This window comes from Mustela nivalis, assembly GCF_964662115.1.
Source record: "Mustela nivalis genome assembly, chromosome: 4".
In the NCBI taxonomy this organism is placed as follows: domain Eukaryota; kingdom Metazoa; phylum Chordata; class Mammalia; order Carnivora; family Mustelidae; genus Mustela; species Mustela nivalis.
The window spans coordinates 101,715,857-101,743,325 of NC_139023.1; the positions used below are offsets into that span (position 1 = coordinate 101,715,857).

The 27,469-nt window shown below is 33.2% G+C and overlaps 1 protein-coding gene across 12 annotated transcripts in view; it reads right to left on the reverse strand.

The window, feature by feature from the left end:
* Nucleotides 1-27,469, reverse strand: part of GSTCD (glutathione S-transferase C-terminal domain containing) — a 162,188-nt gene that overhangs the window by 87,376 nt on the left and 47,343 nt on the right. For all 12 annotated transcript variants that reach the window (XM_082729185.1, XM_082729181.1, XM_082729178.1 and 9 more), the window contains 2 exons: nt 18,925-19,176; nt 15,093-15,186 (listed from right to left, as the gene is read on the reverse strand). In XM_082729185.1, coding sequence (XP_082585311.1) covers nt 15,093-15,186; nt 18,925-19,176 — 346 coding nt within the window. The remainder of the gene's footprint in view (nt 1-15,092; nt 15,187-18,924; nt 19,177-27,469) is intronic.

The window sequence follows — 27,469 nt, forward strand, 5'->3', positions numbered from 1 at the left end:
AGTTTCTCATGTCTAGTTTGCTAAATGCGCATATTGCCACAGAAATAGTTTTCTCACTGCAGTAGACAAGTCAGAGTAAAACCATCATATAAAATAATTTGTTTTTAAGATAAGGAGTGGTCCAGGGGCGCCTGCATGGCGCAGTCAGTTAAGCATCTGACTCTTGGTTTCAGAGCAAGTCCTGATCTCAAGGTCCTGAGATCCAGCCCTGTCAGTCTCTGTGCTCAGTGAGGAGTCTGCCTGAGTTTCTCTTTCCCTCTGCTCTCTCTGTCTCAAATAAATAAACAAGTCTTAAAAAAAAAAAGAGAGAGAGAGAGAGAGAAGTTGTCCTGGGAAGCGACTTTACCCTAGTTTTATAAAATAGTGATATGTAATCATATATAAAAATTCCTACATATTTTTTGCTTTAGGAAGCATAAAAGTTTGCACTTACTTGTATAGAATACAGCCAAATTGCTAACATAGTCAGTCACTGGTTTCCCATATAAAATCTAATTTAATAATTTGCCACAAATAAGTATATAAAATTCACATCTAGGAACATTACACTATTGGTTACTAACACTACATACTGATGCCATTTAAATAATGGTAGTTTTCTATTTACAACCACACTTTTGTCCTTTAGTTAAGGATAATTTTTTAAAATTCTTCTGATGATTCAATCTTGAATAATTAAATTATTGCAAAGCCTGTGAGCTATTGTGATTGCATAGCTATTAGGGAAATCGCCTTGCTTCAGGTATCTCTCCAATGTGAGTTCGGCCTAATTAAATAAAAATAATGAATGAGTTTGAATGCTGAGATGATTTGGTTCAAAGTACAGAAAAAAATAGTTCATTATGTTGTCGAGCTGATTTTAATCATAAATGTCTGGGGCTAGCACAGAGAATGCCAATTAAAGCTGAAAGAAAGAATACTAATTAATTTCCATCAGCAGAAAAATAAGGACCCACATCATTAGTTTTTCCCTCTCTCATATGAGATTCTAAACACTTTTAAAATGTAATTCTTGAAAGAAGCAATATTAAGAATTTTTAAGCTTATTTATTTATTTATTTATATTTTATGTTTTATGTTTATATTTTAAAATATTTTTATATTAATATTTATATAAATAAAAACATATTGCTTATATTTAATATTTATATTTTATATTAATTTTTATTTATTTATGTATGACTTATTTAGTGTGAAATATTCAAATGAAGACTGGAAAGGCAATCGAGGAGCGAAGTTTTACATGGTAATACCTTTCTGCAAATGTACATAGTAGTATTCATACAGAGCTAATTTTGCATTAATTATAAACAGAAGTTGTCAGTGCTTTCAGAGTAGTTATAGTTTACATATGACTGCAAATAACTGCAAGTATTTTGTGTTACTTATTCATTTGTTTTCATTAGAAATGATGTAAAACAGTGAAACAAAATATTTGTTGTATTTGTTTTATGGCAAAGATTCTTCCCTATTCCTCATTGCTTCTGGATGATACCAACAATATAGTTTTGCCCCACTTATGATGGGTACTTATTGAAAATCCACGCATTAATAACTAATGCAAAATTTCTGCAAAACTGCATCCAAATCTGCCTTGTTCTAAAATACCAAAGCCTGTCATTACAGTATCCATTATCAGTGATCATTGGAAAAACTCTAAAAAGCTGAAGGAAATTCTTAGGAAAAGTCTTCTTTTGAAGTGGGCACATATCTCCAGCCCAAGATAAGTCAGTTGCTATTGGAAACACAGTAGGGCTAGGACAGTGTTCCAGATCTATTAACCAGAAAGCTCTTCCTGAATTATGGGGGTTCTTCTCTAACTACATTTCAACCATAAACTGAAGAGATTAGAACCCTTGTTGGGTACTGGTTTCCAGAAATAAGTATTTCATTTTTCACATAAATCCTATTTCAACCTTTTGAAGTAATTAAATATCTGAAACATACTAATTCATAACTATTCACTTAAATAGATAATTTGAGGTTTCTGATCAGTGAATTTATAATATTCCTAAAACAAGCCACGATAACTTTCGAACTTGCCTAGTGCTATTATAAATGACTTAGTGGAGTCAGGAATGGACACAAATCTTAATTGTTCAATAAATTCTCAATTTGTTCATTTGTATACAGACAGAAAAGTTTTGAAGTGATTTTTATATTCTATATACAACCTAATCAAGTTAAATTCAGAAAATTTATTTCATCACACAGATACTTCATGTCAAATACTTTTATTTTAAAAAGCAACACTCTTAAAATATTCTGTGTAGTCGACCCTGGATAAACTGGCCATTAAAACCTTTCTTGGTAATCAGTCATCATGGGGTCTGCTTGCAAAGCACTTAAAAACATGATCTATAAATAGGGTTCTTGGAGCCTAACTCTAGAGAATAGAACAAAGCATAACATAATACTGGGAAGAATTACAGCAAATCTAATTCCAAGAGAAAAAAAAACTTTTTAACTTTTTAACACATGTCACAGTTAAGTACACTGTGGGGGAAAAAAGGCATTATATTTTCCTAAGAAGGCAATCTGGTTTTATGGCTTAAAAACATAAAAAGAAAAAAAGAGATTAAAACAAAAACAAATACAAAAAAACAAAACCAAAAACACTCAACACAGTGAGTTGGATATTATGTGGAATGAAGGTACCAAGGCTATGAACATATTTTTATCACTGTTACCCTAGCTAAAGGATCGCTACCTCTATGGTAGGTACTGGCCCTGTACTTATTTTTGTTGAGGATGTAAAAGTCGTAACACTTGAATTTATCCTGCTACTCTTTTTCAGGCCTTGTTTATACAAAGTGGTTCCAGACGATTTAGTTGGTAGTACAATGTTATACAACTGTGTCATTTCCACACGTGACTAAACTGATCTAAAGTCAAAATAAACTTACTCACTCAACCATTTTGACAGTCAAAACAAACTACTCAGTCTCATTTTCAGTACTTTGAAATGCAAATGTAGAACTGAGAGTGGACACTACTAAGCTTTCAGTAAAAGAACTTTCTCTACTTCTCATGAAGGTGACATCCATATCATTATAACATGTGTGACAAAAAGACATCCTCAAGGAACCATGAAGTTTCTGCTGGCAGGGCAGGAGTCCAAGTGCAAACTCAGTCAGGATTAATATGTGAGCTAATCCTAGGCTGTACTCATCACTGTTTTGAAGCAATATTGATATAAAGAAATTCATATTATGCTATGTCATTTTGGCTTTCTCCATTTTCCTGGGAGCTTGAGAATAACAACCTGTAAAATGGACTGTCAAAGTAAAAGTCAATGTTTAGCTGTGTATATTAGCATTGCATTGCTATTCATATAAAGGAAATACATCTCGATGTCTTTGTAGTTTGAGCCTTTTATCAAACTATCATTTGATTCATAAATGATCCCCAGAGTTTTTCTGATATTTTTGAAAAAAGATGAGCTGTGAAATATTTCACTATTCTTTACTTCTTGACCTTTTCCAGTATTTTTACTTAAGTTATATTTTTAACTTTTTATTTTAAAATTATAGACTCACAGGAAGTTGCAAAATAGTGCAGAGCCCTGTGACCATCTCACTCAGCTTCCCCAAAGGTGACATCTTATGTAACCGTAGTATATCAAAAGTAGAAAATTATTGCTATTACAATACTGTTAACTACAGACCTCGCTCAGTTTTCACTTGCATTCATTTGTGTGCGTACAGTCTGATGAAATTTGATTCAATGTATACATTGATATAACCACCTTATCATAAGGGAACTCCCTTTAGAGGCAGCAGCACTATGCCATACCAATCCCTGTTCCCTACCAACCACTGATCTGTTCTTCATCTCCCCAAGTTTATCATGTTGAGAACGTTAAATAAGAGCCTTGGAAACCAGCTTTTTCATTAGTCATAATGTCCTTAAGATTCATCCAGGTTGTTACAGGTATTGATAGTACCTCCCCTTCTATTGCTGAGTAATATTCTATTGCATGGACTCATTGGAATTTGTTTAAAAATCATCCACCCACTGAAGAACACTTGGACTGTTTCCAGTTTGGGGCTATTAAGAATATTCATAGGTAGGTTTTTGTATGAATACAAGTTTTCATTTCTTTGGGATAGATGCCCAACAGTGTAATTGCTGAGTTTTGTGGTATATGTATGTGCAGTTTTATAAGAAAATGCCAAATTATTTTCCAGAGGGGTTGTACCATTTTACATTCTTCCCAGCAATGCTTGGGTGATTGTTTCTCTACTCCCTCCTCAACATACGGTGCTGTTATTTTTATCTTAGCCATTCTGATAGGTGTATAATGATATCTCAAGTGCGTTATGTGCCAACTGCACGTTCTCTTAATAAAATGTCTGTTCATCTCTTTTGCCTATTTTCTAATTTTCTAAAAAAATAATTTTTTGTTTTTTATTGTCAAGTTTTGAGAGTTCTTTATGTATTCCAGATCCAAGTTCTGTGTCAGATTTGTTTTTTTTTTTTTTTAAGATTTTATTTATTTATTTGACAGACACAGAGGAGTACAAGCCAGGGGAGAAGCAGGGAGAGGGAGAAGCAGGCTCCCACCAAGCAGAGAGCGCAATGCGGGGCCCTATCCCAGGACCCCGGGATCATGACCCAAGCTGAAGGCAGACACAGAACCAACTGAGCCACCCAGGCACCCCTCATATTTGTTTATATTTGTAATTTGCAAATATTTTCTTCTAGTTTTCGGCTTGTTTTATTATGCTTTTAACAGTCTGGCAGAGCAAATATTTTTAATTTTAATGAAGTCCGATTTATCAGAAAATTTTTTTATGCATCATGCTTTTGGTGTCATGTGTAAGAGCTCTTTTTCCATCCCCAGTCTCAAAGCTCTAAAAATAGTCTCTTACATTTTCCTTGAAAGTTTTATAGTTTAAAATTTTAAATTTGAACCCATGATGCATTGTGAATTGACTTTGTACGAGTTGTGCAATTTAGATATTCTTTTTCTTTGCCTATGGATGTCCAACTGATCTAGCAACATTTATTGAAAGACTATCCTCCCTCCATTGAGTTGCTTTTATGTCTTTTTGTAGGTTTTCCATTTTTTTCTATTAATCTATATGTATATATCTCTAATTACTATAGCCATACAGAAAGTCTCAACATCAAGTAGAGTGGTATTCTCTACTATTTTTCAAATCCTCTTTTCCATATAAAATTTAGAATAAGTTTGTCTACATCTACAAAGGAATCTTGTTGGGATTTCAATAAAAATTATGTTAAATCTGTAGATAAATATGAGGAGAATTTTAATTAAGTTATTTTAAGTGCTACTTCATGTGAAATTTTAAAAGGTTTAATTTTTTAAAGGTTCAAATAAAAAAGATTTAAATAAATAAAACTCAATGTATTATTACTATATAATTTAAAAAATTGTGTATTATATATGGTTTTTTTAACTTTTAACATTTCCATGAAGAAACTTTAAGCCATTCGAAATCTCACATGAAGAAAGTAACACTGAAAAATAAAGATAACTTTCTACTAATTTTCTATTACTTTTTTTTTTTTAAGTAGGCTCCATGGCCAGCATGGAGCCCACTGTGGAGCTTGAACTCATGACCCTGAGATCAAGACCTGAACTGAGATCAAGAGTTAGAGGCTTAACCAACTGAGCCACTCAGGTGCCCCTAGTTCTCTATTTCATGTTGTCTTCCTCTCCATAATGACATAGTACAGTTCCTTTTTTTCATTAAAAAAATTCATGTTTACTCATTAAGACCTATACAAAAATATTTCTACCATCAGTACTACTTCTTATGATTACCAAGTATATTTACTATTCCTATAAAAGATTAACATTTTTATATAAGAAATGTTTAATGCTATTAATAATTGGAAGAATTTGCCTCCTATTTTACCCACCTCTCCCACTCTAATTACTTCTGCTCCTACTCTAGCTAACTTCTATAATGGGGGCAACTGGATGGCTCAGTTGGTTAGGCATCAAACTTGGTTTCCGCTGAGGTCATGATCTCAGGGTTGTGAGATCAAGCACTGCATGGAGCTCTATTCTCAGTGAGGAGTCTGGTTCAGTCTCTCCCTCTCTCTCTCCCCCCCATAATAAATAAATCTTTAGAAAACAAAAAAAGAAAAGAAAAGGAGATGAATTCAACACATGGTTTGCTCTATACCATTCATGTTTATACAATGTAACTTATAATACATATGTGATTTATATCTCTATCTCAATCTCTACACCAGTATATTAGTGTTTGGTACTCATTCAAAAAAGTACTACTAAGCAAATTACAAACTTGTTCTTTGCAATCTTGTTATATTTTGAACTACTTAATATAAATTCTGTTTATATTTATATATACTATCTTTTAGAGGTTAAATTGCAGTTTAAATAAAAGCCATTATTACTTTTGGTAAAGTACCAAAATGCGTGTTGAGAACCTTAACCTTGAAAGAAGAGAAAATAGTTATAAATTTGTATGGTTCTGAGTCAAATATGGTTAGGTTTTGGATTTCACAGCTAAGTATAACTTAGGAAAATGAAAAATATTTATGTTGGGATACTTTTTTTCCCAGAAGAAGAAAAAAACTCAAACCTTTGATCTCATTCTCTTGGTGTGCTTTTAGTACTTTAAATGCCAAAAAGTTCAAAATGTGATAGACTTATAATCTAAAACTGTTCAATATAAACAAAAAATGTTTGGAGAAATATATTCTTATATTGTCTTCCTGGAGAGTAATTTTTTTTTTTTTGTCAGAAAACAATATGCCAATTATGTATTATCTAGTATGGTGAAGTGGAAAACAGGAAAATGTAAGATTAGTATTTCAGAAAAAAATTTCTTAAGACGGTTATTTTTGTGTACCTTATAAGATACTTCTACTTTCACTTAGATTTGCTACTATGATTTAGTATACTTGACTTAAAGTAGAAGATTTCATAGTTACCAAATGGTTCAGAGGTCTGTACAAGCTCTTATATTTGACATAATACATGCAAAAAGCAGTAAAGTAATTTTTTAATTTGTGAGGAAAAATTTTAGAAAGCTTAACCTTGTCATTCATCTCATTTTGGTGGCAAACACTGAAATCAAAGCAGCCAATACATGTACTAAATCAGTTACCTATGGTAATTACTTCACAGTGTGATCCCCAAAGCAACAGAAGCAGCATTAGTAGGATGCATGTCAGAAAGGCAAATTCTAGAGCCCCATCTGAGATCTGAATGAGAAACCGTGGGTTAGGGCCCAGGAACCTCTTTTAATAAGCAGGATGTCCTAGTTTGAAAAGCAATGGCTTAAGGACAATGAAGTTTTTTTATAAACCTTGCCCAGAGGCCCCAAAACAAGCTTTTACGTTTAAATTTCCCGAAGAAGGGCATTACTTATGCCGTGTGTGTGAGACAATTCTTCGTTATGATAAACTTCGTGCTTCCCTGGCCATCTGGCAAAAACAGCAATAAATAATACTATTTACCATGTCCCCTGGGGTTAAGAATCACTGATGGGGCAAAAGCTGTTTAGTCCTTCCTTTCTCTAACTTGGCCCCAACCCTCTCCAAAGACCCTGACTTCCCTTGCTTACCCAAATCACTTCCACTGGAAGAATAAAGGAAAGGTGATCCTGTTGGCCTATAGAAGCATACATAAAAGGTGGGTGGTGATAGCACAGACTACACTGAGGCCAATTTTTACTAGTTATATCACATATCACTACCTCATTTTATATTTTTTCTTAATGTCAAGGATCAATTCATTCATTTTCAACCCCAAATATTTTACAGAAATTAAGTGGGGGAAAAACTGGATATTTATATAAAATTGGATAGCATCATAAAATTTAAAATCATAGTCATCTATATTTATAAATATACACTTATATTTATATTATATAATTATAAAATATTATCATCGGTTTTAGGATGTACTATTAAATTATGTTGTGTATTATGCATCTATTACATATATAAGTATATAAACATAATACATTAAACATGTAAATATATTACTATATAATACTATATATACTATACACTATATATGCTATATATAATAGTATATATATGCTATATATACTGTTTATATGCTATATAAAAATATAATTACATAATAAATATGTATATAATATAAAATATATAAATATATTTAAATATACACATAATATATATTATATATATGAATGTTAATAGAACTATCTTGGTAATAAGACAGATCCACTAGGATTGAAAAATTATATATTCTCTTAAAACCATAAATTTAATCAATGATTTATATATAGGAGCTAAAATATACCAGTTTATAATTCATAAATGTCTATCCCAAGCAAATAAAATCTACAGGGTTTAAAGCCCTCTAGAAAGATGAGAACTTAACGATATCCTTCCAGTAAAACTCTGCCATTTTTTTCTTTTATCTCAAACTAAGTGTATACTCTAAACTGAGTGGTGGGAGATGGGAAGGTGAATGAGTGGTAATGTTGAGGGTTTTTATGCACTACCTCCACATCAGTCTTCCTTGGGGATGATGCTCTCATGCAGCTCAACAGCAAAACCAAGGTCTTCGGTATATCTAATTGGTCCATATTTCTAAGACAGTGTAATTTTGAATATAAGAATGAAAGAGACTGTAACTGAAACAACTATCTTCTTGTTGCCTTATCTTTATAAGGTCATACTTCTGAGGCTCCTCCCCTCTTATGATATGGTTACTCTAGGCTATGAGCAATTCTCATTATAGGAACCTCACCTACAAACTACCAGAGAATAAAGATGGCTACAGAGAAATATTACATGGAGTGGCTTACGGCAGCCCTATTCTAAATCTTATATCATTCTCTCTTTCATGCTCAGAGGGCAAAAAGTCAGAAGGCAAGAACAGAAGTGTCCCTGGACTTAACAAAAGGACTTGTCAGACTCACAAGTATCTATCCTAGTTCATTGAAGTAGAAAATCACAGTTATTTGAAGTCAAAAGTAATAATTAATAGTATTATATAAATATAATATATAAAATAGTACATTTTTTATATATATAATACAGTAGGAGCTGTTGTTTGAATATTTCTATCAGGGCACATGATTAATACTAACCTAAATCTTTCTTTCCTTACTTTTGTTAATATATGTATGTGTGTGTGTGTGTGTGTGTGTGTGTGTGTATGTGTATCATGTATGATATATAATATATATAATGCAGTAGGAAACTAGACCGTTGGTTGAAGATTTTCTATCAGGGCATATGATTAATACTAACTGAAACCTTTCATTCTTTACTTTGGTATAATTCATCTTCTAAAGAACCATTTAATCATAACTATCTGTATAAGAACTTTGACTATATGCATGCAAAAATGAAAATAAACTATCTGAAATTCAACTTAGTAAGTATATTCTTCACAGAGATAGGGATATAACAATTCTCAAATAACTGTTTACTTATACACAAATTTGCTCATTACCAAATGAGCAAATAAATAGATGATATTGGGAGCTATCATTTTTACTGTTGAGAAAGGTTGATATAGACATTGAATTTGGAAAAACTAAGAAGAATTTTACAGATTTGGATTGGAATTAGAGATAGTAGTATAATCTCAACAATTTTTTTTAAAGAACATTGGTTTTTTTTAAATTTATTTTTTAAAGATTGTATTTATTTACTTGAGAGAGAGAGCACAGAGGGAGAGGGAGAAGCAGACCCTCCTGAGCAGACAGTCCAGTGCAGGGCTTGATCCAGGACCCTGGAATCATGATCTGAGATGAAGAGAAATGCTTAACTGACTGAACACCCTGGCACCCATCTCACCATTTTTTAATACAGATAGATAACACAAATATACAAACAGAACAGTAGGCAGCAACGTGTTTATGTACGTGTATGTGTGTATGTACATCTTTTTCCTCATAGATCTATCTATACGTGCATCTCACTGCTGAGAGGACCTAGAAGCAATAACACTCCATTAGCAATTAGCAAACCTCGTGCCCAAATTTTAGTTTCTAAATGCTGTTCTCTACTAAAGGGAACCAGAGCTCCTTGGAGACGCAGCGGTCTCTAAGACTGAGGCAGGGAAAAGATAAAATTAACCTGTGATATTTTGTTTCTCTAAAATTTAAGGAAATGGTCATAGAAAGATAAGGTCAGTTCCAAGGGATCAGGAGCCAGTTTGAAGAGACTCACAACTTGGGATGACCTGAGTACTGAAATAAATAACAACAGTGATGGATTACAACTTACTTAATAAAATAAGTCCTGAATCAATACTGATAATAGATACATAGATGATAGATGGGAAAAACGTTCTTACAGTGGTGTGGCAACTAATACATATAGAAGAATGATAGAGCTGAAAAATCCCCATTCTATAACTAACACAGGCAAGAAGTATCAAATAAATATAGACTAGTCAGTGACATTTTGAAAACAAGACATTATGTAGTCTCAAATAGCTCCCCATAAAATACTTATTAATTCTATAGAGCAAAACACTAACATTACAGTAGAAACACGTGGCAGATACCACCTTAACCAAATGATGAAAGTTAACATCACTGGGCCCAAACTGGTGTAAGGTGCCGTCTCTTATCATGCACTGAGAAGGCAACAACTTCATCTCGGTGGTGTTTCTGCCAAAATGCGTAACTTGAATCTAAGCAAGTCCAGGAAACCAGTAAAATATGGTTGACCAGTCCCTGATAACAGAGCCCAAATACAAGGATGGGTCAGGTGAAGTGGAGATAACAGAGCCCGAATGCAAGTATGAGTCAGGCCAGGTGGAGACATCCAATCTCTAACTCCCTAAAGAATGTGGGCCCCGCCTTTTGGGCGCCAATTCTGACCAAGGCAATACGCTAGTTCAAATAGCTACTAAAGGGTGAATTGTAATTCAATTGGCCACCCGTGTGTGACCTAGCATGACTGTGCAACTTTCTCTGTGTGTTGCAATCTCATTGGCCACCTGTGTGAACCAGGCTCAACCACACGGCCTTTGCTCTATAAAAATTAGTCTGTGAGGCTGGGAGGGGTCGCTTTCTCTGTAAGAGGCAGCCCTGACCGGTCAGTTTGATTCTCAATACTTGGTGTGAAATAAAGCTTTGCTTGACCTTCGCTTTGTGTCAGTCTTGCTCCTTTGATCACGGACCCTAACAGCTCTACAAAAAACTGGCCTGAAATCTTCCAAACAGTCCATCTTGAAAGACAAAGGCTAAGAAATCATTTCACGTGAAAGGAGACTAAAGTGACATGACAATTAAATGTACTACAATCAACTGGACTGTGGATTAGATAATAGTACATACTGAATTGCATAGCTTGTTTGGATAATTGTACTATGGCTGTGAGAAAAGGACTAAGAAAAGGTCTTTGTCCATAAAGCAGACAGTTTATTCTTGGAGGTAAAGTAGCATAAGGAGGCATAATGTTTGCAACTTATTCTTTAACAGTCCATAAACTAGAATAACAGTAGTAATAGTAGTAATAGTAGTAGTAGTAGTAATGACAATAGTAATAATGATTATGTAAGTTAAATCTATAGAGACAAAAGAATTCAAAGTTGCCTGGTTTAACTAGAAATTTGAGAAGTTAACTAAAAGGAACTATAGTTTCATTTTGAATGAATTCTTTTTAAAGGTTTTATTTATTTGAGAGAGAGAGAATGAGAGAAAATGAGAAAGAGCATGAGAGGAAGAGTATCAGAGGGAGAAGCAGACTCCCTGCTGAGCAGGGAGGCCAATACAGGCCTCAATCCTGGGACTCCAGGATCATGACCTGAACTAAAGGCAGTTGCCCCTCAATTCAAATTAATTTAATAAAAAATTATTGAGTACCTAATTCTATAATCAAAGAGCTCACGGTCCACTAGAGAAGAAAAACATGCATATATATAATTATAGTGTAAGCATATCATAAGTCCCAAAAATGAAGTATAAGAAAGTACTAAGAAATGTTGAGAGGGAGTGACTAATTCTGCTTGATACATTGTACTAAGTACTTGATACATTAATTCATTGAATATACCAACAATCTCATTAAGGTATATACTATTTTATCCCCATTTTACAGATGAGGCAATTGAGGCCCAGAGAAATTGAGAATCTGGACATAGACTTTCTAGCAGTTAGGTTAGTATAGTAGTAGTCCAGGTAAGCAACTCGAGCAGGCTGACTCCAAGGCACATGCAGAAGGCTTAATGAAGAAGCAGCAATTGAACTGATCCTTAAAAGATGAGTATAAATTCAATAGGATGGGAAGTAGAAAGAATAATATTTAAGGCTGGAGGAAAATAAAAGTGAAGAATAGAAATAATAGATATAGGTCACATGAAGGGACCTGAAAAGTTCAAAGAATAGTATGTAGGATGTGGGGAGAGAAATGGGTAATAACAGAGGTTGGGAGATTAGACAAGCTTAAGAAATAAGCGTCCATCTTTGTTAGTAAAGAGAATGATTCGTATTTTATTTACCATAATCTTGATGTAACTCAATGGATTCCACATAAGGAGTCAGCCTTTGTGATATCCAAATGAACCTAGTACTAATAAAATCTTATTACAATTCTCTCTCTTCTAAAATTACCAGAACACAAATCATGAGAACACTTTCACAATGACCTCCACACCTGTATGTATAATAATTTCATTTCATAGCAAACCTATTACTGTGCAATATTGAAATTGCCGGAACTGAAAACAAAATCTACAAGCAAAAATTCTACCTTAGTTTATCACAGACTATATATAAACCTTTTAAGAACAGAGAATGAAACGTAAATAAATCATGTAGCTCTGCTGTTATAGCTCCTTGTTTGTCATAATATTTATGAAAACTAGGTGATCCAATTAAAGGGATATAATGAATAATATATTCCATGAACTCTGTTAGATATGCAGTTCTAACCAGTAAAACGACCAGTCATGAATGCTTAATGTTAGATCTCTGAGTTGGTAGCAGATGTAATTGATTACTCAATTAATAACTGAAAATATTATTTTGACTTCATAGTAAATTAATTATGAGTAAAGCAAAACATGTGGTTCTTACAAATCGCTGTATTCATTTCTAGTAAATATAAATATTAATGAAAATCTGATTTTCATTTACTATAGTTTTAACCTGTCTAAAATCTACCATAACCAGAGTCTTGCAAGGACAATAAAAACAAACATTTAAAATCTTTAAAATGTCAGAAAATATATAAAATTAAAACATTAACAAATTCATTAATGACTATGTTTGATATATTTAACAAATACCAAAAAATGAATTTAATTGTTATAAAACATCTTTGAGGCAGAGTTCTTAATTGTCTAATAAAAATCTTACTCCATTCTGGAAAAATCCTAACTTATTTGCTTGATTGACATACTAAATTGATGAGTGAGACAGAGACAATACTTAGGAAGCATCACAGAGGAGAAGAACATCAAAAAGGCAGGCAAACAATTTCAAAGAGCATTTGGAAATCAAAAGTTTTATTTGGCTTGGTATAAAATCAAAGAATAACCAAACAATTAAACAAGTAGAACATTGAGTAATAAAAATGCTCTCCACCTAAAAACACTTAAAATGCTATATAAAACTCAACAATCATTTTTTGCCTACCTAAATGGATTTCCAAGAGTAAGGAAAACCCATTCGGCCTTAACAAAGGGGAAAGGAACTAAAAAGTCGTGTAATAATCTTGAACTGACACCAGCTGCCAGGAGGGTATTTTGCTAACAGGGATCTGAGCTTTAATGGCAAGACAAAGAAGAGAGGCTAGTCCTGGATCCCTATCATTGTGGAGTGCTGGAACTATTATCACTACATGAAAGTAGAAACCTTGAAAAGCTATATTCCCCATGAAAAGATGCATTAAAAAAAAAGTCATACTCAATAGCAAAGGGAGATGACAAAAGGTAACTTTTCTGTTTAAACCTCAGCCCCAAATGAAAAGGTTAAAGAAATCTAAAGCTGAAAACATAATGCTAACAGGTCTTAAATTCTAGTACCTTGAGATGCCTAGCATAAGCAAATATAAATCCTTACTAAAGAAATTTATTCCTAACCCAGGCCTCACAAGATTCCCACAGATTTAATTAGCCCTTAAATGAATTCACAATATATAATTACTAAATAAGACACCAAGAATGAAGTCAACAGAAAAAACAAACAGCAAAATTAGGTCTCTGTGGACATCAGCTATTATGTAACAGATATAGAAAATAAAATAACTATGCTTAAAAAATTATGAAAAGAGGAAATTATAAACATGGGCAAGGAAAAAGTCATTATTAAAACAAACAACCCAAATAAAATTTCTAGCAATAAAAACATAATTATTTAACTAAAAACCTAATTATAAAGATATCTTTTTCAAACAATACTTTAAACAGGGGAAAATGATTATGTACTGCTTATTAAAGGATCAAGGAATTTTTGTTAATTTTTATTAGGTGTGATAATGACATGGCAATTATTTAGAATGGTTGTATTTCTTAGATGTACATACTATAGTATGGCATGTTGTCTGGAATTTCCTTCAAAATACTTTGAAAGAAATAAAAAGGAATAGATTAAACAATTGTAGGAAAATGTGAGAAATGTTGAATCTGAGCAATGTGTATATGTGAACTTTTTATAATAAAAATGTAAGGAAAACTTCACAGGAAATTAAAGAAACAAAACAAACAAGCAAAAGGGAAAAATAAGAGAAAGAGAGAGAGACAAATCAAGAAAAATATTCTTAATTATAGAGAACTGATGGTTACCAGAGGGGAGGAGAGTTGGGGGATGGGTTAAATAGGTGATGGGGACTAAGGAGTACACTTGTAGTGATGAGCACAGGGTGATGTATGGAATTGTTGAATCACTAAATTGTACACCTGAAACTAACATAGCACTACATGTTAACCAGCTGATATTAAAACAAAAACTTAAAAAGAAAGAAATAATTAGGGGAGAAAAAGAAAACTCAGTGGATAGTACAATCAAAATATTAGATAAAGTCAAAGAGAGAATTAGAGAATTGAAAGATGGATCTGAAGAGGGTATTGGAACTAAGATTAAAACTTGAAGGAAGGAAAAAAACAAAAACAAAAACAAAAAACCACACAACAACAAAAAACTCACCTTCCTTTGGGCTCACTGCTGCAGGAAGACTACTCCAATCAAGGGTCCAAGTAGGGCAAGGGTGGGGGGAAAACATCACTTCAATGCCTTTTTCCTAGAAATAGTAAATAGGAAATAGACTCTTTAAAATTAATGAATTAATAAAATCCTGTTATATTTTAGAAGGCCAAATTTCTCTTTTCTATAGTGGCAAGAAGGAAATAAATATTAACAATCATTAGATGTTCCTCAAAATATTAAGTTACATAAGAAATACAATGTGTTTTTAGACAGAACAATTACTTTCCTGGTTTTTTTATACCAAGATAACAAAAAATGCTATTTTTAAATTATTGCCTAAAACTACATGGAAATAAATATACCTACACTTCAAAATAAATTGGGAGTCAAAAAGAAAAGTCAATCTGAAGATAAAAATTTTATCAAAAAATTCCACACAGGGATAATAAAAAACCGATTCCATATATCCATCAAGATCTGTCTTTACATATATGAAATAGTTAACAGCCTAGGAGTTACATTTATAGGATGAAAAGCCCCATTTCAACATAACACCCCAAAACATCATTCATACTTAGAGAGGCTTGTAATGCCTCTAAAAATGGATTCCTCTGTTCTAACCAAATGGTTCCCAACATTTTAAGAAATGAGGACCACTTTTCAATGTATAAAAAAAACTCAAGCTCCTTCCCTATGTCAAAAGTTGTGTATTTATTTAACTGCAGACATACTGCATTTATGTACTGTAGACAGTGTGTGGCATACATACAGATTCCCAGACCCCTTGCAATCACATTCTGGGTACATAGCTCACAGATAGATATCCATAGTTCAGGTTTTTTATCTTTAGAAATATCCTATCTGAAAGAAAAATCTCCAAGAATCGATCACTAATTTGAATCAATAAGTTCATGAGATTACTTTAAAAATTATGAAAAGGAAGTAGTATAAAGTTTTTTGTTGAGGTAGAGATATCTTTATGTCTAGAGGTCTAGAGCACTTACTTGCTTCCAGAAAAATACACATCTCTCTGACATCATCTACCGCTATTCTATTCTATTCCCCCTTATTCTAGCCTAGCCATACTAAACTTGCTCTCCCTCATTTCACCAAATTTAATCCTACCTTAGGGTCTTTTCAAAAAATACTATATATCACTCCCACACCATTACATTTAAAGCATACAATTCAAAAGTTTTTATATTCACAGTTGTGCCACAATGAACGCTAATTTGAAAATATTTTCATCATCTCAAAAAGAAGTCCTGTATCCATTAGTAAATATACTCTCTATTTCCCCCTCTCAGCTCCTGGCCCTAGGTAACTACTAATCTACCCTCTGTCTCTACAGATTTGCTCAGGTTTTATTCACTCACTGGACCCTCTGCCTAGAATACTTCCTCCAAATCTTCAGTTTATTTAGGTCATTTGCTCAATGTCTTCACCTAGTCAGATAAGCCTCCCTGCCACCCACATAACCTCCACCCCTTATCCCATATTACTTTTTGTTGCACTTATCATTACTTAATGTGTTAACACATTCATGTTTTTTATTTACCTCCCCCACCAGAATATAAGGCCCATGAAGGTAGTCCAATTTGTTCTTCAGATATCCCGCATTCAAAACAATGACTAAACATACATTTTTTGACTAACTGAATAAATAAATCTAAAACCTTTGGAGAATAAGGGAAATTTTAGGGGCAAGTGTATGCCAAAGAAAACAAAAGGGAGAAAAAAAGTGAGATGTGAATGATCCTAATACTTTACTATTTGATACTTCCACTTGGCACCAATTTCATTTGTCCTTATGTAATTGGCACAAAATACTGTGACTACACAAAAATTAATAGTTACTGTTACCTTCACATAATTTATTATTTTGATATAATACTTACTAATTTTCTAAACAAATGTCAATAATTCACTAATAAGTAGCAAAAATAATGTCCTGCTAAAAAGAAACATTTATTGTATCTAATATGTACTTTCAAGTTAGAATTAAAAATAGAAATTTTAACTTATTTTCAGATTTGAGCCTTTTTAAAAAATTGTTAATGTAATGTCCCATTTTTTATATAATCATGAGATTTAAAATCAGAAAAGGATCGTACAAAATATCTACTATATTCTCCTAATTTATAAATTGAGAAATGAAGACCCTTTGGTTAAACAACATACTGAAGGTCACAGTGTTTGCTTAGCTACAAAGCTGGGAATAAAATCCAAGTCACCTGGACCCTAGCAGTCTTCCTATGGGCTGCTCCCAAGCAAATGCCTGAGAGTGGCTGAGATACCATGGCAGGCCTATTCCTGAGAAACATGGAACCCTCTGACAGAGGATTTAGACTCAAGGATTCCCCACTGGCTTGCCAAAACTTTCTTAGACCTGCAATGATGTCTAAAACTTTTCTAACCCTATCATCCTTCCTTCCCTGTCTCATGCACAGGGGTCAAACCTGCATCATAGACTGAAGGCTCTCTCAGCTGCCTCTGTTTCCCTCCCGACTTTACCTCACATATTTCCCTCAGTAAACCTCTTGCATATCCAACCCCATCTTGGTTCTGTTTGAGGGACCTGAACTAACACATCCCCTGTAATTAAAAATTCAGGACATTTTATTTTTTATGTTATTACAAGACAGGTTATTTTTTATAATTGTTAACTTTTCCTGAATTCAAATTTGTTATTGATTTCTCATTGTATATAAATATTTTTAATATGTATTAAATACACGTTTTTCCTAATGTCATTTTATTGCTAGAAAAACAGCTAGAAAAATCTGAATCACTAATTTTCTTTTAAGATGGTTTAAGTATGAATTAAAAGCAGATTTTTAGTTGAAATTTTGAAAATTAGTATTTTAATGCAAAGCAAATTATTCTATTGATTATTATTTATCTAGAAAAATTCAAGAGGTAAAACTGAGGTCCCTACAGAGTATAGTCATCTGATCAAGATTTGGACATGCCTTGGTACCTTCTTCTAAAATCAACTATAAAATCCTATTTCATTGTTTCATCACTAGACTAACAAAGCTTAAATGATGAGATAAGGGGCTGATATCACTACAAAAATCTTGCGCTTTTCTAATTCACCAAACTTCCTGTTAACCACAGAACTCAAATACTTCCTAACTCAAGTGGGAAAATATAATGAATATTTTTCCAATATGACTACTCAGATGAATAGCTCAAATTACTTCCTGATTTTTCCTCTATTTAAATAAATCTTTAAGTAGCTGAAGTTAAAACATTTTTGTAAATTGTTTAGAATCATAGAGAAAATAAAGCCTATTGGGAAAATTTCTACAATTAGTATTATCAGAAACAAATCTTGCTGCAAAGAGAGAGAAAAAAAATCCTATGTGTTACATAAAAAGGCATTAAAATAAGAAAGTAAAAACAAAATTCAAAGAACTAAAAATCTTAAATTTAGACAAAACCTTGGCAAGTAAATTGAGATATTCATTTTCATAATCTTTAACTTCAAATCATCATCTCAAAACTTAAAAACTGAGACCAAAACCTTGCAACAAAAAAAGCAGGTTAAAACAATTTGACCAAATATATGACCTTAGCCAATGTCTTGAATATTAAGAAAAAAAAGTTTTGACTCCAAAGACTAATAAAAATCTTCAATTTACTATACCTCATTTATATGCAAAACACATAGAAATATTAATTGGGTAAGAGTGATATAAAAGAGTTAACAAATAAAATTTAAAACAAAAATAATGTGCATAAATGATTACAAGTTGGGGTAGAACGCTCAACAACATTATCACATGAAATTTTTCAAAGAAAATTTTCAGAAAAACATTTTAAGTACCATTAACTTGGTCATAGTGGGCCTTGGTCCTCCTATAAATGAAGCATCATTTTGCTCCTCTACACCTGGGACCTCACTTAAGTTTGAATCGTGTTCATTTGAGGCGGTCAGCAACTCTGGTAAATGGAGAAATTGGATTCCACACTGAGAAGCTGCTGTTTTTACTCTTGGCACTTCCTGAATCCTCTGGTACCAAGCAGCCAACAGTGGAAATTCTATCAGCTTTTCAGAAAGTTTCTTGCAGATAATTACCTAGGCAGGCAAAGAACAAAACATACTATTACATACTGTCTTTTGTAATAGCCACTGAGGTACCTTCACATACCATAAAATTCACACATTTTAATTGTACGGTTCAGTGAGTTTTAGCAGATTCATATGGTTATGTAACTACCACCACAATCCAGTATTAGAACACTTATATCACATCAAAAGCTTCCATTGTGACGACCTGCAGTCAATCTCTGCTTCCTCAGTTAGTTGCAAGCAACCACTGATTTGGTTTCCATGTGATTTGCCTTCTCTAGTATTTCATATAAGTGGAATCATAAAATCATAAAATCTGTCTTTTTTCACTCAGCATTAAGTTTCTGAGGTTCATCATGTAGTTGCATTTATCAGTAGTTTGTTTTTTTTAAGATTTTTTAAATTTATTTGACAGAAATCGCCAGTAGGCAGAGAGGTAGGCAGAGAGAGAGGTGGGGGGAAGCAGGCTCCCCGTGGAGCAGAGAGCCTGGATGTGGGGCTTGATCCCAGGACCCTGAGATCATGATCTGAGCTAAAGGCAGAGGCTTAATGCTCTGAGCCACCCATGCGCCCCGTAGTTTGTTTCTTTTCATTGTAAGTAGTAGTCATTGTGTGGAATAATATATTTTGCTTATCCATTTAGTAGTTGATGGACATTTGCATTGTTTTCAGTTTTTGATCATTATAAATGATATTGCTTTATGAACTCATGCATCAGTATTTGTGTATGAATGTTTTTCATTTCTTAGGAACCAAGTTGCTAGGTTGTATGGAAATGGTATGCTTCGGTTTTAAAGAAACTGCCTAACTCCTCTCTCTGATGGTTGTACCATTTTAAAGATTTTATTTATTTAATTGACAGAGAGAGAGAGAGAGAGATCACAAGTAGGCAGAGAGGCAGGCAGAGAGAGAGGAGGAAGCAGACTCCCTGCTGAGCAGAGAGCCCGATGTGGGGCTTGATCCCAGGACCCTGAGATCATGACCTGAGCCGAAGGCAGAGGCTTAACCCACTGAGCCACCCAGGCACCCCAGTTGTACCATTTTATAACCCCACTAGAAATGTCCCAGTTTCTCCAAATCTTGCCAATGACTGGTATTGTCAGTCTTTTTTATTAGAACTATTCTACTGGATGTGTGGTAGTATCTCACTATGATTTTGGTTTGCATTTCCCTGTGACTAATGATGTTTAGCATCATGTACTGATTTGCCATTCAAATATCTTCTTTAGTGAAATGTTTCCTATACTTTTAGTATTGATTTCACAATATATAAATTGGGGCAACTCAACAAGAAAACAAGCAACCAATTAAAAAGATGGGCAAAAGATCTGAAAAGACACCTCAGAATTATGTAGTTGGCCAGTTATATATATGACAACAAAGATACATAGTTGGCAAATAAATGTATGAGAAAACGTTCATCACCTTATATCATTAAAGAATTGCAAGTTACAACAAGGAGACACCATTGTACACCTAATCAGAAGGGTGAAAATGCAAAACCCCAACAACAGCAAAAGCTGGCAAGGATGTGGAGCAATGGGAACTCTCATTCACTTCTCGTGGGAATGCAAAATGGGACAGCCACTTTGAAAGACAGTTTGGCAATTCCTTACAAAGCTAAACAACTCTCACCATATGATTCAGTAATTGAACTACAAATGAGTTGAGCACTTATGCCCCTGTAAAAAGCAGCACATGGATGTCTATAGCAGTTTTATTCATTACTGCCCAAACTTGGAAGCAACCAAGATGTTCTTCAATAGATGAACGGATAAATATCCAAACCTTAAAATACTATTCAACACTAAAAAGAAATGAACTCATCAAGCTATGAAAAGACATAGAGGAACATTAAAAGCATATTACTAAGTGAAAGAAGCCAATATGAGGGATACATACTGTATAATTCCAAATATATGACATTCTGGAAAAGGTAAAACTATGAAGACAACAAAAGGATCAGTGGTTGTCAGGGTTAGGACAGAGGGTTGAATAGGTGGAGCCCAGATTTTTAGGGAAGTAAAGCAATTCTGTAGGATACAATAATGATGGATGCATATCATCGATATGTCAAAACTCCCAGAATGCATAGCCCAAAGAGTCAACCCTAATATAAACTATGGTTTGGGCTATAGTAATGTGTTAATGGAAGTTGATGAGTTGTAATAAATGTACCAGTCTGGTGCAGGGTGTTGATGGTAGAGGAAACTGGATAGGTGGGGACAGGGGGTATCTGGGAACTTTCTGTACTTTCTGCTCAACTTTACTATAAACCTAGAATTATTGTAAACAAGTCTATCTTTTAAAGAAATTTTGAAAATCAACAGATACTACTGAAATAAGACTGACAAGGGACTAATGTCTTAGCAATAATCAAGGCCCAAAAGGTATTTGTGAATTATTTGAAGAATAATAAATATTATATATGCACAAACTAAGAATGTACTCACATACTGACTATACTACAAGCCCCTCAATATATATTAGTATATAAAATATTTTATATTATATATTTATATATAATTTTATTATTTTTTATTTATATATTATCTTATTATATATTTTATATATGTTTATATGTATTTATATATTTATATATATATATCTAAAATGGAAAAGAATAATATTTAGAGGAAAAGGGCAAAAAATATGAATAGATTATTCTAAGATAACAGAAATAAGATGACTATATATCCTATAATTGAAAATCATTTTTGAAAATTTTATACCTTGCATTCCAGTTTCTATCATCTTTCATTGTTAGTATATTTTTATGCCCCTCTAAAAATTCTTCCTTAGTCAACTTCCTTCAAATCTAGAAACCCCTTCATCAATAACTCATGGGCAGGGCACCTGGGTGGCTCAGTGGGTTAAGCCTCTGCCTTCAGCTCAGGTCATGATCTCAGGGTCCTGGGTGAGAGCCCCACATTGGGCTCTCTGCTTGATGGGGAGCCTACTTCCCCCTCTCTCTCTGCCTGCCTTTCTGCCTACTTGTGATCTCTCTCTGTCAAATAAATAAAATCCTAAAAAAAACAAACAAAAACTCATGGGCAAGAATACATTCCACTGTCCCTGACCGTCATTATATTTCAAAAGTTCTCAACACACTGAATATAGAGAACAAATGGGTCAATGGAGAGTAAATGGACACTGCTCAGTCAAAAACCTCAAATACTCAATATGTACTTATTTATGAACATGAGTTTAAGTGGTTAATGGGGAAAGAATTGAAATAAGTTGAAGGGTTGATTTCCTCAAAGTATGTTATGTGGTATTTTTAAATGATTATAATTTGATATCTATATAGAGTCTATAGTCACTGGTATATTTTGAGGAATCTCAATGGAAGTTATATACTCACTAGGGACATGTGGGAAAGAGAGAAATGGAGAGGCTGTACTCTTATTTTAATAGTGATCTGAAAAAATCTTTTTTTTCCGTTTGTGAAGCCTTCTTCCCTGAATGTATGAAATCTAACACAGAATCAAATCAGTATTAGCTAAAAGCAATGTAAGAAACACTCTCAGAACCATATTTTTAAAATAGGCTTGATGGAGTAAGGAGAAGATTTCACTGAAGTAAAATAGTAAAAAGATAAAAGATACAATTATAGATATTTAGAAGTGAAAGATAACTAGAGTCAGTTAGAGGGAATTTTTTATAACACAGCACTTAAAGGAAGGCTTTTTATTCAAATTAGAAAATGTGAAGCCATTACTCCTGATTTAAATTATCTTTTTGTTTTCTCTTGGCCAGATACTTTCTCCCTACCATCACCACCAAATTTAAATTTCTTTAAAAATTAGAATGTTCTTGCCTCTTTTTGAGGCACTGAATGTTGTTTCCATAGAGACAGTAATAATGTTGCCAACAAATTATGATGGTGATTATGAACAAATAAATACAAAGGTCAAATCAAGAAAATATTGATAAATATATCTAATAATAATCAGTACCAAAGCAGAAGCCAGAAAAGACAGAAAATTATTGAAAAATAAACATGCATATATATTTTAGTCTATTTTAACAGGCCTTTAAATAAGCACAAGTAATTGTAAGAGCAAGATTTATGTCTAACTGTTCTTACATACAGCAAGCACTTAAAACACCACCTTACAAATAATATTCTGTTGAGTGAACAAATGATCAAGGAACTATTTATTAGCTTCAAAGAATAATCTCAATTAGTGTTTTTCAAACACGGTTAATGAATTGTGAGAAAGTTGTGAAATCAACATAGTTTCAAAAATGGCATAAAATAGAAAAATATCAGTGTATGCAGCATGTAGTAAGGTGGGTTGCTTTATAATACACTTAATATTTGTGTAAGTATGCTCAATCACCTGTAAGATGCATTATTTACTGTGAATTAAAAAAAGAGTTTGAAATATACTGTCTAAATGGTACTCTGGGAATCAGTTTATAATTCTCACCAAAATTCATTAATTCATCCTCCCTCCCTCCCTCCCTTCCTTCTTTCCTTCTTTACTGAGACAGAGAGAGAGAATCTTAAGCAGTCTCCGTGCCCAGCATGAACCCAAGCCAGGGCTTGATCTTATGACCCTGACATTGTGACCTGAGCTAAAATCACAAGTCTGACGCTTAAAGGGCCACCCAGGCATCCCCTTCCCAAAATTCCTAATTGCCTGGAAATATCTTATGTGATCAGGGAACTGAGCTTAAGTAGTGATAAATTAATCAAATAAGAAATATTCTAATTTCTTCACCTTTCTTTTCCTCCCCTTGGTAGTGCTTTAGTTTTATTTGTTAAAGGCATATGGCATCTTTCCTTCTACTGGAAAAGAAGTTCTGATTGAGTAACAATAATTCATGTTTAAGAGAAATCAGGGAGTTTTACACCGCATGACAGGTCATCCCATTTAATCAACATGCCAGGCTGCTCTGCTAATATCCAGATAGCTCAGGAAGTACTGAACCACATTCATTACACTCAAGAAGATAAATTCAAGGAAGTGGCTAATGAAAAATGGGTGAGATGCAAATTATGTTTGCTCCTAAGAAATGATTTTTTAAAAAGTTGTCTGCCTGATAAGATCAAAATCATTATAAATATCACAGTTACTTACAGACAAGAAAATAAGATTATTTATTCTTAAACAATCATTAAAAAAACTGCTTCTACCAAGAGCATAAAATGAAACCCTAATGGTTTTGTAGTTAATTGTAATAAAGGTCAGCAAAACTTGCCTGGAGAGAAGCAAGATGTTACATTTATCCAAAATATCTCCTCCTCTGCATCACCTTCTAATCATTTATTATATAAAATGTTTTGTATTTACTTTATGTCACTTCCTTAGTCATGTTTACTCTTTTGAAAATAGGTCATAACTAAAAGATGTTAAGGTGAGCAGTGTAAGCAGTCAACTGGATGGAAATATAATCCCAATTTTTCATTTTTTACTTATAGATTAGAGCTGGCGGGTTAAAACTGAAAACTCTTGAGCACCTAAGGCATAGGAGAGGATATGGAATATACAAATTAATGACTAAATACGTGGCATCCATAGTTTGTGCCAGGCAATAGTGAGATTCCCATTTTATTCCTAATTTTACAACAACAGGGAAAGTGAAACAGATATTTAACATAGGTAGTTTTGCTTAAAAATCAATTTCTACAATAATTTTACTTAAGCAATAAATGTGTCATACTTTTCAAAAACGCAATTCAAGGCATTAGAAGTTAACATGTAAAAAGTTAAATCCTAAGAGTTCAAATTACAAAAATATTTTATAAAATGGCAAGTTTTGTCTTAAGGGAGTAGACAATTTTTTAAATAGTCTTATCAAAGTATACTTGCCTACTAGTAGCAACTTAACAATAACTATACAATTTTCTGGTATCAGGGAACATCAGGATTGTGCCTGAGTACAGCTATTCATTGCTGTTTCTCCCATATGCTTGCTATAATAACTACTAGAGGATGCTTGCAAATGACTTAAAATGGGACTCATAAGAGGTGTGCATTTTTAATCTATTCTTTTTAAAGTCTGTTACTAAAACTTTCCAGGGAGGGTTTTGTCAGACACATTCCATGCATGCTCTTGGGTTAACTTTGCAAATTAATATCCACTGAAAAGGAAGAAAAGCATGAAGCAAGTTTAGACACAGTACCTTGGCTATTTTATCTACTATTGTTTTGGCATCTTTGGCTTTCTTCTGTTTAGCAGAACTGTATATTTTCTCTAACTCTTCTAATTTTGACTTCTGGTATTCCAAACCTTGACTTTGCAAAATTGACTGTCCTTTTATATTATTGGCCTTATTCCTGTAGCCAAATATCCTTGCTCTAGGTTCGGCTCTATGTTTCTGATCCCAACCTAGTAGTAACCTGAATTTCCTTCCTGATCATGAACTTGGTCCTAAGTGTGACCATTTGGATCACCACTCCAACACCTCAATGTGTTAATTAATGCAAGCATAAATGCTCTGCATCATAGTCACTACCTGAGCTTAAACAATGGCTTCATAACCAAGATGAATTAAAGGAGCAAAATAAACATAACAGAAATAATATCAACAATATCTTACTTTGGCAAAGAAAGATTAATTCCTGAAAGAAAATATGAAGATCCAAGAAAAATACAAACAAAGGAAAATACTGTAAGAATTAGTTTACCATAAATGTCAAAGAGGAAAAATTAATCATAGAATACATGTAATAATAAAGGCTGAATATACAAGTTTTCCCCTATTTTAAACTAAGAACAAGGTTTTTCAGTGAGTATTAGGTAAATTTATGTAGTAGTAGTTAGTAGATGCCCCACCTGATTGAAGAGAAAAAAAATCCCTCCCAATTAAAATACTTCAGCCTCAAGTGATCCTAATTAGGTGAATACTATTTAAATTAAGCTAAAATCAAATGCAAACTACCTGGAAATGGATGTTTGGATAATCATCTAAAAGCAACTACATAGATTCATGCAAAGTTAAACAAATAGCCCAGCACTTCGTTATGGAAGGTGCCTGACAAAACCCATTTGATTTACATTGGTAAATCCAATTTTATATTTGTTTCGTTGCTTTTGCAAGGAGATACTCATTTTCTCTAACAGTTTTACTTTTTTTGTACCACTTGCTATTATGTAAATACATATTATTTACTTGTTTACTTTTTCATTTCAACCCCCCCCACTAGAATATTAACCCCATGAGGGCTGGGACCTTATTTGTTTTGTTCATCACTCTATTTCCAGGGCCTACAAGAGTACCTGCTATATACAGTAGACTTTCAACAACTTTCTCAAATGAATCAATTAGTGGATGTGCCACTTTGATTCAATTCTTACAAAATTAAAAACAAACACAGTTATCCAAAAAGACTAAGAAGCCAGGAACACCAACAGAATTTCATAATACGTATCGAATAACTGCTGTAATGACTGAAGTTGGTAATAAAGGGGAAAGTCAGGAGTAAGAGAATTTACAAGCACTGGACTAGGGAAAAAAAAAAAGTTGATGTCTTCTCCCCATCCAGCTCTGTGGATTCTCTACATACAACATTTAAAATACTAATCAACATCTAAACAATTCCCAAATCTTTTTCATATCCTTTAATTCTGAAGTTATTTTAGTTCCTAATCTTATTTTGTTTCTATTTTGGGAAAAAAAATTAAAAAAAGAAATCCTCTTTAAGAAAATGCCAATTGATTAATACCACCTAACTTACTAGTGAACCACCAGCTTCCAAGTAGATTTTCATTAGAAATCATTTCTCATTTTGTCAGTAGAGATACCTGAAGTGTTAGTGATACATGAGAATGAAATCTGTTACCTGATGCCTTTTTAGGAGAAAGGGTGAAACGCTTCAAGCAAGAAAAATGCAGCTCTTGAAAACCAATTGGAAAGCTGCAGAGAGCTATGGCTTCCCACATTCACTCTAGTATTATTTTTACCTTGTTCTTCTGTGGAGGCACAGAGAGGAAAAATACACACACATACAAACACACACTCACAGTAAGAAAGAAAAGGTTCCATTTATATTCTCCCACAACACTGACTAGCATAGCCAGCTACAGAATGTAATCTTATAAGGAACAGAGATGCACAGACACGATGATAAAATATTTCTGATTTAATAAGACCTAACATAATGTAATTAGTATTTTAAGTGTCTACTTAATTATAAAACACAGCTGGCAAGAATTTTTTAGTGTTTTAATACTAGAGCCTCTAATACTTGAAGGTAATTGCAAGAGTAATTTGAAATTAATAATCATAACTGCCAAAATTTTAGCATTTCAAAATTAAAAGTTATAATAATGACTAAGATTTATT